This window comes from Borostomias antarcticus, assembly GCF_949987555.1.
Source record: "Borostomias antarcticus genome assembly, chromosome: 4".
Taxonomy (NCBI): Eukaryota; Metazoa; Chordata; class Actinopteri; order Stomiiformes; family Stomiidae; genus Borostomias; species Borostomias antarcticus.
Window position 1 is genome coordinate 19,646,963 of NC_140237.1, and position 15,879 is coordinate 19,662,841.

General features: G+C 48.4%; 2 protein-coding genes across 2 annotated transcripts in view; both read left to right on the forward strand.

Annotated features, from left to right (window-relative positions):
• Positions 1 to 2,592, forward strand: part of LOC311308409 (CBY1-interacting BAR domain-containing protein 2-like) — a gene marked incomplete at its 3' end in the record, with an annotated part of 8,726 nt that extends 6,134 nt beyond the window's left edge. Inside the window, exons 9-10 of the mRNA XM_084437368.1 lie at positions 2,115 to 2,224; positions 2,509 to 2,592. Coding sequence (XP_084293494.1) covers positions 2,115 to 2,224; positions 2,509 to 2,592 — 194 coding nt within the window. The remainder of the gene's footprint in view (positions 1 to 2,114; positions 2,225 to 2,508) is intronic.
• Positions 2,593 to 9,000: 6,408 nt separating this feature from the next.
• On the forward strand, positions 9,001 to 11,101 carry atmin (ATM interactor; the record flags this gene model as incomplete). The annotated part of the gene is made up of 2 exons (XM_084437369.1): positions 9,001 to 9,200; positions 9,547 to 11,101. The coding sequence occupies exons 1-2, from the start codon at positions 9,007 to 9,009 to the stop codon at positions 11,099 to 11,101; spliced, it is 1,749 nt and encodes a 582-aa protein (XP_084293495.1). The 5' UTR covers positions 9,001 to 9,006.
• Positions 11,102 to 15,879: the final 4,778 nt, after the last annotated feature.

A 15,879-nucleotide genomic window follows, 5' to 3' on the forward strand; every position in this document is an offset into this window, starting at 1 on the left:
GTAAACACACACACACACACACACACGTACAAAAGTACAAAAGCTATGGGTAAAAGGTTGGTGCTTTACGATATTGTATTGGTAGGATTTTTCTAAAGATTGTATTTTACTTATTTCTTATTTTTATCTGATTTTATCGTGTTTTATCTTCCATCTTATTGTTCCAGCTTTTTGTTCATTTTGTCTATTTTTATGTGAAGCACTCCATGCATGTAAATGCTCTGATGTAAAGCACTTTGAGCTGCATTTATTTGTATGAAAGGTGCTATACAAACAATGTCTATTATCATTTTTATTATTATTACCCTTGTACATTGTACCTTTTTATTTACCTCAAGGGTCAAATGTGTACCTTTTACATAGGTAGGCCTACATGATATGTACCTTCTGAGATGTATAGATATAATAATAATAATAATAATAATAATAACTTTCTTTGCATAGCACCAGAAATGGTACAAAATGTGTCTCTTCTCCAGTACCTTGCAGGTACAAATAGCCTTTCAGGTACAAGTGTGTCACTTTATAGTGGGCAGAATGCCTTAACAATATGGAAAAAGAGGCAAAGATTATATAGAATACTGTAGTTTAATTTCTTCCATCTTCCATCAGGTCTATTGGAGGCCGATACGCATTGGTGGTTTTTATACATGATTTAGCTTCATTAATAAAGGCTTTTTAACTTTAAAAGTCCTACATACATGCCTAGATATCCAATTAAAAGATTCCCCTTCCTGAGCATCTGTGGATTTTTATTCTTAACAGCAGATGCGTTCCTGAACTATCTGTCTTTGAACTGTTGAAACACTGTGGAGTGGAGCGTGTTATAGCTTCTTTTTCACAATGGCACATTACACATTTCAGAGTTCTCTATCTTTTGGTCTGATGGGGTGGTAATTCCAATGTGGTTGTCCAGATTCAAAGAAATGAGCGTCACAAATTCCAACCACTTCCTGTTGTTCAACTGTGGCACGCGATCGGCCCAATCCCAAACCACCCCCTACCCACTCCCACTCCGCCACCGAGTGTCCCTCCAAATGAAGTGTCACTCACAGCTGTGGAGGGCACTCTCAATCGAGGGGGAGGGTATATAAATGGAAAGCCAAATGTGGGACGGACTCCCCACTCCACCGGAACCGACCGGGACAGGGCCTTCACCACGGCATGTTTAGGTGATTTATGGGAAAAATGTTTATGATTTATAATACAAATATAAATCACTATCATAAAATCCATGTATGATGAGAAATGGTCAAAAACCCTAACGCAAATATGTTTTTGCAAATGAAAACTATAACACTGTCCCGAGACAAATAGCCTACATCAATCAATAAATAACTTACTCCCATGCCTCTTTGGCAGCATTACTTCTTTTGTTAAGAATAATTTGCATAGCGCAGCCTAATCAGCTGCTTTGTCTGTTCCATTGTCCCTGTAAATAATGGAATATATGATGTACATTTGATGTAGACCAAGGCCTGTTTAGATTTATTTTATGTCGGCTATGAATACAAGAGTTTGCTACAAGTCAAGTGGGATAAAGTGATGTTCTCCTATTTTTGGTTTTATCTTTTGACACCACATTCTGCGATTTTGTTTGAGTGCTGTAAAATAATCTAAAATAATTGACAGTGTAGGAAGACAGAACTTTTATTTATATGCGGTTTCCTGCGGCATCTCTTTGGCACGTGCACTTCCTGCTTCGGCTATCAGGAGTTTGCACCCATAGACATAGGCCGTGTCCGAAATGCATACTACCTGCTATATAGTAGGCGAGATGTAGCATGCTACATCAAAACTGTGCATACTGAAATCGAGAGTTTAACATGTTTTTGAATTATTTTTCAAAATGCCCATCCACATCCATTGTATGACCAAAACGGTGGTAGAGCAATTATCAACTTTCTCGAAAATGCTAGCTTTGTCAACGTTTTGATTTGAACCATTGTATATGATCATAAGTTACCTTAAAACAGGGCTAAACATGCATTTTCCCTTTACTACTCCTTTAACATGGTGAAGCTTGGCGTGAACGCGCAAACGGAGGGGGAGTGGATAGGGCGAGGGTTTAGGGAGTGGTTTGAGATTGGGCCGAAGATTGTCCTTCTGGGTAGATTTCCTGTCGGCCACGATTACACTGATGGTGGCTCTGTTCGAAGCGTTCTGTGACGGCAGCACCAACAGCACCTCCACGAGGGGCCTGGCTCTCCCTTACCCCAAACAGGTATTCTGAGGCTGTCCTGGCTTGGACTGTAGATCGTCAACACAATATAATTAAATACACGTAAGCGTCACACCCACAAAAAAAACTGATCAGGGTGTGGGTCACATTGTCATTCTCCTTGTCATCTTGTCTGTAACTGGCAGGCTGGTTATTCTTGGTGGATTGCACTGTGAAACCGCTCCAAATGACTCGGTTCACCAGTGTAATTCAATGCCGCCCTCTACTGGCTGGCAGGTTCATACGTATTAGGCTACTCATGGTTGAATGTGTTCTCTGGGCTGTAGTTGACATGGCTGCTGCGGTACATGGTTAAACTGTCTACAGAGCTGGAGGCCAAGTTCACCTCAGGAGAGAGACTGCAGGAGTAGCCTACATCACGGTGAGATACCCCCATCTCTGCGGATAATCCAGACATATCTGTTCCATTCAGATTAACTCACTACCAGGCAATGCCACATACCTCATGTGGTTCACAATCACTTAGCACTACTGAAATCCAGATGCACGAAAAACCAGATTACAAAAAAAAAGTGGTGGGGAGACTGAGAGGGAGTCAGGCTCCAGTGTGAGGAAAGGTCGGTCTTTCTTTATTCTATGCTATGTTACAGTGAACACAGCATATGGTATAGAGGTAGTAACGCACACACACACACACACGCGTGGCATGCAGGGGCGTCCACCGATGAAATGTTTCTCTGCTTTTAACCCATCTGTGCTCTCCTTCCTCCGAGGGCAGCCAGGAGCAGCCGGCTGTGATCAGAGACGCACAGGAGAGCGATCTGTTCTTCTGCATGTTTTGCATATTGGGGTTCTTGGGAGGAAACCCTTGCGAACCCGGGGAGAACATGCAGACTCCGTACTATCCCGGGAGATACCCCACCTGACCGAGTAGGCTACCTGACAACCCTGGGGATAACATCCCCAGAGCAGACGGCGCCCCAAGCGGGATTCGGACGGGACCTTCTTGCTGTGCGGCGTCAGTGCACCACACTGTGCCACTGTGCGGGGGCAAGGGGCCAGACGCTATCAGTTTGCTGCAGACACAGCCACGGTCGTGGTACCGTTTATCCGTGATTGCAGTTTGGTTTACTCGAGCGAGCTAGTGAGAAGTTATCCTGGATATGTTGAAGTTTGTAATACAGGACCCAAGTCACGTACTGTGCATAAAGACCTGCAGTTTCTGGTGTAATGTAATTCCCACCAGTAGGTGACAGTATTATGCTGGGCTCACACTACAGGAGATTTAGGCTGCGTTCAGAATCGCATACTCTTTACTACCAGTACGTACAGCCGTCCCCAGAAAGTATGTACTTTGCACACAGTATGCATCCAATTAGGACATACTACCTTGTCATAGCATTGCACCTTGAAATTTGACTACATCTGTTGCTGTCCATAAGTGACATTTGTCCACAGCTGGGATTCATCAAAACGCCTCCGGCGCGACTGGCACATGTGACATATTTTCCGCTGAGCACAGGATTGTGAGTCAGAATTGCCAGAAAAGTGTGCTGGCTTGCATACTGCAAAATACGACCGGATGTACTGTAGTAGGACATCCTGGTATTTTTGCCATACCGCATGTGGCATATGTATTGGGACATACTACATACATTTTTGGCATAGGCTACTATATAGTATGGAAGTAGGCCTACACGATTCGGAATGCAGCCTTAAAATACCAATGCCAGGCCCACACTACAGGACCTTTGGGCCGATTTATCCCTGATTCACCCCTCCCGACATTCAGGAGAGAAATCTGGTCAGGAACGTTGGTCGGTACCAATGTTCGCCCCAAATCATCTTGTAATGTGAGGGGTTTACAGATCCAATCTTGAACCTCTCGATCGGCTCGCAGACTCATCGGGGCGGCCCCAATAATATAAAACATGTTTGATATTTAGATTACTACATCACTACTTTACAAGCTAGGCAGTGGTTCGTTGCTGAGTTGCTCCCTCGGGCATGATAATATCCTGTAGGCCTAGTGTGTGATGAGCCATTCTTTTCAAATGTTCTAGTGTGCACATGTTTGAGATTTGCAAGAAGAACATCTGTTAAGATTCTCAATTTCGAAATTGGTTATGATTTTAAATATCCTGTAGTGTGAGCCCAGCATAACCAATTTCGAAATCGGGTTGCATCACGCATGGCAGAATCTTATGAGTAACTACAGTACTATAGTAGTCTCCAGTCTGTTCTCTACTAGCCCATCAGTTTCTACTGTAGGCTACAGTCATGGAATCATAGTTAATCAGTAACTACTCATTAACAAATCGTTGGTTCCTCAGTAACTACTTTAGTAGTCCCCAGTCTGTTTTCTAGTTCCTCAGTAACTAGTAGTCCCAATCAACTAATCTCAGAGTTAATCAGTAACAACTCATTAACTAATCATTGGTTCCTCATTAATTACTCAGTGACTACTAATTGTTGTGTACTAAAGTGTTAACAGATTTGAAAAGAATGTCTTATCACACACTAGGTCTAAAGGATATTATCGTGCCCGAGGCAGCAACAAACCACTCGTCTCACTTGTAAAGTGGTAGCGTAACATGTTTGATATTACCGGGGCTGCCCTGATGAGTCTGTGAGCCGATCAGGAGGCATACGATATTACTGTATCTGTAAACCCAAACAAGATCATCTGGGCCAAACATCGGTACCAACCAACGCTCAGATGTTTAGCTAATGTTTATTTTAACTAGTAGGTAGCAAATCTTCAAACGGCCTTTTTTGTTTTTGTTTATCCATTTCTTCTGTGAGAGACATTTCGCTGTCACTATTGGTGACGTTCCCAATGGGCGTTCCCTTTTAACGACAACAGAAACGCCCACCAACACAGGAACGCCCATTTTACCATTCCCTGGTGACAACGCAAACTGCGGTCGTGTGACTGCGAGGTGCAAACGAGATACCCGAAGACCCGCAACCGGGAGTTGGGGAAACGAGCTCCTGTAACCATCCCTGAGTAGTGTGGCTTCGCTTCAGTGAACAGACATGGCTGCCTCTGCATCGGGCGACGCTCATAGCAACATCAACGTTGCTACCGTGAGCCAAAGATGCAGCGAAGACGCCCTCTCACAGTCGCGAGAAATGATCAAACCGTCCGTTTTGGAGCTTACCAAAGAAGTGCGGAAGAATATTCTCTGCACCGTGGAAGGATGTGGCAAAATCCTCCCCAACACGCCAGCCCTGAACATGCATCTAGTCAAGTCTCATCGCGTAAAGGTAACGTTAGCTAGCAACTTAGAAAGCTAACTACCTAGTTCATGTCTCGTGTTAACTTGGTAATGCTACAGTGCATTGGTGATAATATACCCAAGGCAGTAGTATGCCTATGTGTATTTATATTCCTGATATTTATAGAAAATGAGAAAAATGCAAGTCACCAGATTAGCTATGCTCTATGTCACATACAGCAGATTTCGGCTAGCTGGATAGCTAACGTTAGCTGCATACACGATTGGGCTTGCTACTTCCAAAGTTATATCGTTGTTACATCGTAGCACTCGTCTAGCCCTTATGCATGTTTACCATAGCATCATTGACACACGATCACTGTTATTACAACGATCCAAGACTTGCTAGAGATGTCTCCCTTAGATGAATTAGCCTAAGTTAGCTAGTTAGCAACGAGTGCTGTTCACGCTGTCATGAAAAACAAACACATCTGAGTCACACATATCACTCACTGTATGAGCAAAAAACGAATTCGGGGCACTTTTGCCTGCGTCAAGTGAATGGTGCCGTTTTGCTTTTGTCCCAGCACAGACCGCTCTTTGTTATGAAAGGTTAATGTTTGCATTTCAATTAGGCCCATCTAGCTCTTGAAAGCATTCCATGCAACAAATCAAGACCCAAGATGCGGAACATCTCTGAACTGAAGGCATACTGTCCTGTTTATTGAACAGACACACGAAGTGCTTAACGTACAAGCCATACCTCTCAAAGAGAAAGAGATATGGAAGAGTTGGCTAAAAGCTTGACGCAGCAGCCCACGAAGGGGACAGTGTCAATCTCTTAGCTCGTGGTGTTGAGTGTGTATGTGTGTGTGAGCTTGGCTTTATCCATGGCTGCTTCCTCTGTGAATGGGCTGGGCTGACCGCACTTTGTAATGCTACCCTAGTCAGTATGAGAGGAAGGCACAGGCTTGCCCTACGTCAGAAGCTGCTCACGTAGCCTACTGGCAGTGCATTATTCATGCAGACAGATGAATGCAGACATGTGATTTAGGATATAACACATACAGTTGTTTAGAGCTGTAACTGCCCCTAAGCTCTGCTGCTGTGGAGGCCTGTGTCAGCAATATCAAACATTTGCTGGTCTGCCCTACTGTTTGTGTGTGTGTGTGTGTGTGTGTGTGTGTGTGTGTGTTCTAATGAGATCCTTCTTTCCCCACAAACATCTCAAAGCCACAGATTAATCTTGCAGACAAAGACCATATTGCCAGTCTGTTTATCTGATTCTGCGCTACACAGTCCAGCCCAACCAAGCAGGTCCAGTCTACACTGCCACAGACGCAAAGCTGTGCTGTGACTTCGCCCTGCCTGTAATCAGTGTGCTGTGCCAACCTCCTGTCTGCAGGGAGGTTGAATAATGGGAGTGGCATGGAGGGTACCAGCCTAGCTATGCTGCTTTGGCTTTGAACAGACGCGGGCAGAATCTTAACCCGCTCCTCTACCATTACCAGCCAGCCACACACACTGGGTGGCTTTTTACACAGTCCACAGTTGCAGGCGGGGGCACACGGTAACTAGGAGCAATTCACTGGTAGAACAATCTGTTCATTTTTGGAGTGTTGTGTAGTGTTAAAGGGGTAGTTCAGAGCATTAGCACGCCACTGAACGAGAGACGGCATAGAATCAGCTGAAAATCAACAATCAATCAATCAACAACACTGTGGGTAACTCGTAAATGAGGCTCTATGTCCAAAATTGAGAACGACCCTTTTAAGAGCTGGTCTGCTTCATCTCTGCATGACGCCTGTCGTGGAATTTCCCCTCGAATCAATAAAGTTGATATTCTCTCTCTCTCTCTCTCCCCATCTCTCTCTCCATCTCTCTCTCTCTCTCCATCTCTCTCTCTCCCTCTCTCTCCATCTCTCTCTCTCTCTCTCTCTCTCTCTCTCTCTCTCTCTCTCCCCATCTCTCTCTCCCCCTCCCTCCCCCTCTCTCTCTCCCCCTGCCCCCTCTCTCTCTCCCCTCCCCCCCTCTCTCTCTCCCCCTCCCTCCCTCCCTCTCTCTCTCTCTCTCCCCCTCCTCCCTCTCTCTCTCTCTCTCCCCCTGGTGCTGATGCAGGCTTCTGGGCGTGGTGAGTGACCTTGACCACTCGCCCGCAGGGGTGCTGATGACGGGTGGGGTAGGCGGGGGGCTGGCGGCGAGGTCTCGTCAGGCCCTCCGCGTCCGTCCATGCGCTTCTCTTTATGTAAACAGGCATCACGCTGCTGCTCATTGATTTTATACAACATGCCGACAGCTGCCTCGGCCCAGCCTGCCAGCGGGGAGACGTGGAGCGCGCTGGAAATCGAGCTCCATGCACCGTTTAACTAATTGCCTCTCGCTGAAAGCCTTTTAAAGTACGGTATCCTTGCGCGCCATGACGGCCGTTATGTAACGCGTTCCCTAGGTGACACCTTCGAAGCGGACATTTTGGGCATTTTGATGTAGGCCACTCGTGTTTGTGTGTGTGTGTAATGTGCATGATATTCCACGGTCGATAGTTGTCTCAGGCTTTGAGAGACAGGAAGGACTGTCGGCTGTTCAAACAATGTCTACGCCGCTCAATGGGAGTAGCCTGCAAAATATGGTGGAGACGGTGGTGTTAATACGAGGGACTTGGATAAGGCAACTTTATAGTGCACTTCTGCATTATTTATTGTTTTTCTTTCTCTCTCTCTTTCTCTCTCTCTCTCTCTCTCTCCTCCAGGATGGTGTGGTCAACTGGACGTTTAGGAAGGATATGAAGGGGAGTCAGAAGCTGTACTGCTGTCCCATCGAGGGCTGTCCCCGAGGCCCTAACAGACCCTTCTCCCAGTTCTCCCTGGTCAAACAGGTGATCTGTGCACCACAGTTCTGCGCACTTCATTTCACCAGCCCGTCTCTAAACACTAAGAACCCATTTCACCAGCCCGTCTCTAAACACTAAGGACCCATTTCACCAGCCCGTCTCTAAACACTAAGGACCCATTTCACCAGCCCGTCTCTAAACACTAAGGACCCATTTCACCAGCCCGTCTCTAAACACTAAGAACCCATTTCACCAGCCCGTCTCTAACACTAAGAACCCATTTCACCAGCCCGTCTCTAACACTAAGGACCCATTTCAAGTCTTTATCATTAACAGTTGAACTCCCAACTTTTCTGGGTTATTTTTTCATGTAAACAGAAACTCTCGCCGAAATATACGGCAAAACTTGAAGTGGCCCAAAGTACTTACTGTATATATTGTATAGATTTACTGTATATATTCCACGAGATGCAGTCTGGTAGGCACCGAGCTGCCATAGTTAATAGGCCTGAGTCAGACCCCTGAGGGTTAGCTAATGAGCGGAAAGATGAGACTTGTTTCCCTGCTGGGTCTCCCCATTAGAAGATTCTAGACAGTCCTTCTTTTAGACCTCCCCAGCGGTCTCCTCACTGGAGGAGAATAATCATGTCTGTTTCTATTTTAGTAGATGACATAATTGGCCTCCTACTGTCGTCTTCACCTCTAACGGCTGCGCCCCTCATGCACTTCAACGGTATTGTAACCGAGCATGTTTGTCGATTGTCTTTCAGCACTTTATGAAGATGCACGCCGAGAAGAAGCACAAGTGCTCCAAGTGCAGCAACGGCTACAGCACGGAGTGGGACCTGAGGCGCCACGTCGAGCACTGTGGCAAAACCTACCGCTGCACCTGCGGCTGTCCCTACGCCAGCAGGACCTCGCTGCTGTCCCACGTCTACCGGACCGGCCACGAAGTCCCCTCAGAACACAGGTACACTCACCGCACCAAGGGAACAGGCTACCAGGCTTTAACATCTAGCCCAGGGACTGCAGCTGAAAATTAGCAACCATGCTAATGCTGGCATATTTACAGTTTAATTCATGCTTCATGTCTATCACGGTGGATTGGTATGCACTATCCCTGCTCAAATACACTCAGTAAAGTAAAGTAAAGCCACTATGCTCACAAGAGTACGTACTTGAACTAGACTGGAGGCCTGACTTGCTGATATACTGTAGTTTCTGAATGTTGTTCGGTGCAGTCCTTGTGTTAAACGTTTGTATGAAATGTTTCGATATCTACCGGCTGCTCACGAGGCCGGCGTCCTCTATCGCAGGTATCCACCGGTTAAAAAGCGCAAGATGGACAAGCTGGTCAGCGGAGCGGCGAAGGTCAAAGCCGACGAGACGCCGTATCAGATCCTGAGTGCCCAGGTGGTCCTGGTCAACGTGCCGGTCATGCAGCTGGCCCACCTGCCCGTCCTCCTGACCTCCGCGGAGAGCGGGGCCCTGAGGTCCGTGGTGCTGGCCGTGGAAAGCCTGGGCCACCGCGTCGCCCCCCACCTGCTGCCCCAGTCTGTGGCCGCCGTGGTGCCCCGCCTCGAGGCCGCGCCCGCCTGCCACTCCAGCCTGGAGCCCGTCGGCGCCGGGGAGCGGGTGAAATCGGAGCCCGCGGGCGCGGCCAACGGCCCCGCCCGCACCCTCCAGCGAGGGAGGAGCAGCACCTCCACCGACATCCAGACTGACATCTCCTACCTGGCCAGGGGGGCTATGGGGGTCGGGGTGTGCCCCATGGGGGAGTCGTCGGTCTCCTCCTGCTCTCAGACAGACATCAGCGTGAGCGCCCAGGTCCTGCTGCCGGTCAGTGTGGAGACCCAGACCTTCCCCTCCAAGGCCAAGGTCATCTCCACCATCGGGGCCCAGACGGACCGTCACGGCCACAGCCAGCCGCCCTGCGCCTCCTCCTCCTCGCCCTCCACCACCAGGCAGACCCAGACCGTGGACCGGGCCGAGGAGAGGGCCCGGATGGACCAGGCCATCGCCTCCCACCTGTTCGACTGCGACTCCCTCAGCGTCTCCACCCAGACGGTGGCGGACGGGCCATTCAGAACCTACCATCACGACGACCCGATGTCCGGCGCGGCGATCGTCCTCGACGACGACGAAGACGACGAGAAGTCGGCGGCGGGCATGTGCTTCGGCGCCCAAACGGACGAGCTGCAGTCGAGCGGCATGGCGGACAACCAGACGCAGACGCAGCTGTTCAACGACCTGGAGAACATCCTGTCCGACAGCATGGCGGGACACCAGGGTCTGGCGGACTGGCTGGGGGGCGCCGATGCGCCCCTGGAGTCCCTGGACATCCAGACCCAGACGGACTTCCTCCTCCTCGACGGCCTGGGCTCGGGCGAGGGGGCGGGCCGGGGTCAGAGCGACCTGGAGCTGGAGATGTTCGACACGCAGACCCAGACTGACCTCAACCTCTTCCTGACCAGCAACGAGACCCAGACGATCAACATGGACGACCTGCTGTCGGCCGACCTGGCCTGGAACATGGAGTCCCACTTCAGCTCGGTAGAGACCCAGACGGACCTCGACGTCCTGCATGGCGCCGCCGGACACATGCCACTCGGCAGCATCCTGCGCCAGTCCGGCTTCTCCATGAGCACCGAGTCCTCGGACACCGAGATGCAGACTGACCTGCCCTCCCTTCCACCGCCGCCCCACCATCACACCCAGCACGCCGTCTCCCAGGGCGACCAGACCAGGCCGCTGAGCAGCGCCGAGACGCAGACCGCGGCGGGGTCGTGGGAGTGCCTGGGAAACCTCTTTCTGACCAGCATCGAGACCCAGACGGGCATGGACGACGGTCGCGGACGACCCGAGAGCTGACCCGGCCCGGGACACACGGAGACCTGTTTCGGCTCGGTGGAGACGCGGACGCTTCGTCTGACAGCTGAACCCCCCACCCCTCCTCACCGCACACGTAGGGGCTACCTCACCCACCACAGAACAGGTTTCTGGCGTCGCCCCGGGGTGTCTGGGAAAGGTATTCTTTGCCCTGTTCAGTCCTCAGCTCACAGGGGACTGCACTGAACCGGAGTCTTAAGAGCAGAGAAACTTCTGTGTCCAAGAGACTTGGAACATTCCACAGGGGGTGCCATGTCCAGAATGCCCCCCCCCCCCGCCAGTTTACATGTTTATTTGCACATATGATTAAACACTACTGCATATTTATCTATTTTCTCTGAAAGGTCAGTATATTCCAAAGTTTCGAAGCTAGCCATCTCGTTTGCCGTAATAACAAGCCTGTGATGCCGAGACCTAATCATATCGCTATCCAGTGACAGCAGCCGGTTTCATGAGGCGCTAATAAGACATACAACGCTCCGACGATAACTGCTGGTCGTCTCACTCACACACCCCGTAGTCGAGATGTGACTGTGAAGTGCGGTCTTGTATAATCAGCCTTTAATCTGTGGGCCACCCTCCTGGACTCGGCATTGTGTGCTAACTTACTGGGTGACCTGGCTTTCATCATCTTTGACTTATTCATTAACTGGCTGTAAGTGTATATGCTACAGTAGCATCACACGATGCAGGAGTGATACCATAGTGGACCTCCAGATGCTTTAGGTCTAGGTTTAACTACTCTCTCGTCACTGTGAGTCAATTGTGATTGTGTGTGTTTACCAACGTATCGAGACCACATTCGGTCTCTGACTGAACTTTCTCTTCAATACTTGTTCAGTCAACGGACTACTGGACCATTAAAACAGTTGTTGAAACATGTCTTGAACGAGCTACTGAAAAGCCCACTGTATTGTTGTACTAAGTTAGCCCAAGTTAGCACATTTGTACAGGCAACCCACTCCGGCCCATGGCATTGATGAAGAGCACTGCAGCATTTTCATTGAATGTGAACTCAAAAAGAGCTCCATGTTTGTTTTTCTCCTTCTTGTTACGTTGGTGCCTTAAAGCAAGTATTTTCCGTTACGTATTTTGATGGTTTTGTTGGTCAGTGGTCAACACACTATGCTGCTTTAAAAGGAAGAAAGGATAAAAATGTATTACATGTACAGTACTGTATATTATATATTATGTTTTTTTGTTTTGGAAAAGATGTTAACATTAACGAATATTCAACATGCTTTGGATCAGTGATTTGCATGTATTGTTTTCAAGATGCTTTTTTTTGCACAATCTTCCTTCTCTGATTTGTGTAATAATATGCTTTCATGTCTTGGTTCTCAGAGTGATATGCAGTATTTTCATAGGCAGCATTTATCAGATAGTGTGAAACAGTACTACTCTTTATAAAATAAATGTGTAAATGTCCCTAGAAACTGGAATGTACACTGTGCCCTGTTTTTTCCACTGCATTCAAAACATACTGAGACAGTTTCCTACTTGGTGTCTAGATTTTCATAACTCGACCACAACATTTCTTAACAATATAACATTATTGTCCTGCATTATGGTAATGGTAAACACTCCCTCCTACAGTATCTTGTATTTATTGTACTTCAACGTGGTCATCTATCTCTTATTTATTGTAATTCAACTTGGTCATAATTGCATTGAAAAAAAATGCCTTGCTTAAAAATGTGTAGTAGGTCTAGTGTCAGTTGAAGCACCTCGTTGTTTTCGCTCACTATTGCGTGCATGGTGCAGTCTTTGTGCCAAGAGCTGCATTTTTCAGCTGGTTTGAATGTTGTTTCTGTTGCCTAACCGTGTAGAGAACGATAACGGTTGCCATGTTTGTTTCGTCAAAGGTATGCAGTGGATGCTTTGAATAAACTACTGAACATTCAGTGTGCAATTAGTGTGCTCAATGGAATTAAGTGTACAATGAATGGTACTTGAATAGCACTGGCCTTTGGGTGGAATTGGTATACTGTATGCTGGTAGTTCCTGTAGAGCTGTGTTTCAGTTCACCTTTAGTGAATATTAGAACACATCCACTAGCAGTTTCACACAATTTCAATCAATATTTTATTAGTTGTTAATCAATTTTCATCTTACAACTATTCAACATTACGCAAACGTATAACTACTCAACATACTATTTTAGGTAAACTTAAGACAGAATTTTCCCCTGGGTTCGTATGGCAGTTATTTGTATTGTGTACCAGGATGAGCCGGTATCATTCTTTACTGTACGACAGAACTGAAATTGGATCCTATTTCCACAACACCCTCGGCATTCAGTCACAGACCCCAATCACAGACAGGTCATTCAACACCTGCAATAACTAGTTAATCAATTCTGTAGGAGGTAAGGTAACAGGTCATTTGGCAACGGTTCAGATCATGTGTGTTCCCAAGGGATCGGGATCGTGCAGGAATCCACACAGTCATGGTATGGATTCTCATAGGAGGTAGCTCGGTTGCCAGGTAACTGGCGAAGCGCTTGTGAGTGCAGCAGTAGAGAGAAGTCAAAAGAAGAGCCAAGTATGTCAGATATGTTCAACTGTTGTGTAAAATAAAACTAGACTTAGGTAAACTGATTCTGAAAAGGTTAATCTGTCATCAGTACAATTAAATTGGGGGGGGGGGGGGTCGCAACAATAAATCAACACGTTGAACCAACGACACACTTAACTCCAAGCGTAGCTTCACGTGGTGTACTGCACTAGAAACAACCAGGCTTTGACATAAACACTGCTCGCCTGCACAGGTCTTAAATGTGAGTTCAGCCTTCAAGTTAGAATTCATCATTAATGATAAATTAGAATTTATTCATGATAAATTAGAAGGTATTTATTAATGCAGTTATTAGAGCCATATAAAAGATATGGGGATAACTCTTCTGAGAGCGTTCTTTAATGGAACCCACACAGGGAAATGGGGAGAACGGTGTGGGGTTTATAGCAGTCTGTGAGCAGAAGCCGGAATAAGAACCCGGGTCCCCAACAGGATGGGGAGCTGTGGCTCTGTGGCCCTCACGCTCTTGGTCCTCAGCCCTAGGTAGAGTTTGTGGCCCCCGCTGCTGTTCCGGGGAGGCTCCTGTCTGAGGTGCCTGCCCAGGGGGTTGAATGATCGGGGCGGGGGATTGGCCAGGGAGCCGAGGGGCGCCTCGTACCTCTTGGGGATGGGGATGCTGAAAGCGGAGAGGAGGTGGTGGCTCTGCTGGGACGGCCAGTACTTGGAGGTGACGACCCTGCGGTAGGCGCCGTCGGACGCCCCCTCCGCGCCATCGTCGCTCTCCCCGGCCGGGGTGTCGCCGCGCCACCCGGCCTCCGCCGTCTCGGCGCCGCGGTCGGGGACGGCCCTCCTGGACGGACAAGAGAGGACCTTGGTCTGTCTGGTCTGAGAGGCCCTGACGGGCGGGAGGACAGCGAAGCTCTTGATGACCAGCGTGGCGTGCCCGTCTCTCCTGAATATGGGACAGCCCGCGGCCGGGTGCTGGGGCTGGGAGAGGGTCGCCGAGGGCTGCCGCAGAGACAGACACTCATCCAGCCCGCACAGCTCCGCCTTCTCCTCCGCCATTTTGTCTCTGAGGGACAGCTGCCGGGTGGCCTTGCACAGGACGGTGAAGCCGGGGGACTCCGGGGAGGGGGGCTCCTGTTCTGGGGAAGGGAGACTGACCCTGGCAGAGCGACCGTGGGAAGGGTGAGGGTAGGGGGCAGAGGAGTGTGTGGATCCGTGGGGTCTCTTGGGGTAATCATCCAGGCCGGGCCGGTCCTCACAGCAGGACTCCGGAGAGGGCCCAGAGCTGTCTGACTCCGGAGGCTCACACAGCTTTATGTCCACACACAGGAGGCAGTGCTGGTCTGGCTCCCCGGCCTTGGCCCTTTTCCCTCTCCTCTGGGGCTGAAACAGACAGGACAGTGGAGGAGCCCGCCCCCAACCCTGGATCTGTCACGGCATCAGAGATAACAGCTTCAGAGGAAAACATTTAAAACGACAAACGTTTGTCACGGTCAACAAATGGAGTCACATCTAAGATTAAGTTGGCCTATCTGCTTTAGAATGAAAGCAGTAGCTTTTTTCATTTACCAGCAATTTTTTTTTTTTTGTTACCAACCATTGGCTAGTAAATAGAGTTAATTTTAACCCCTGTGGTAATGTATGGTTACATATTAGAAAGATGATTAGTCTATTGTGCATGACTGCCTTGTAACAACTTCTAAATGTGCAGTTTCTGATACAAACACAATGTGAGCAAAATAGTCCCAAAAGACATCTCACAGTTCACAGACCAAGACAATTTATGTAGGAATAACTAGTGTAGGTATTAGGTAAGATACGACTCACAGCCTGTTCCCAGCCAGCGAGACAGATGAACTCGTATGGCTCCTGGTCTTTGAAGGAGGTCTCCTCGCTGATGTCCATAAGGACACTGACATGTCCCCTGTCTGGCTGTTGGCAGCTCTGCTCCCATTCGGCGTCCTCCTCTGAAACGTCCCCCTCACCATTGGCTTCTGCGGTTGCCTGGTCACATTCCTTAAAGATGTCCATTATGAGATGAGCCGGTCAGGTCTGCGAAGGCAAAAGAAAAATCTGCAGCCTGTGAACGCTTCCCTGTTTGCATTGTGAAAACTGTTTAAGTGCAGGTTATCTAGCATCAACCTAATTTACTGTGCATGCAGGCTTATGCAGGTCACTGCCACTGTTTAAATAGCTCATGAACATCAGAGGATCCTGTTAAAATGTTTCTGTTAGCT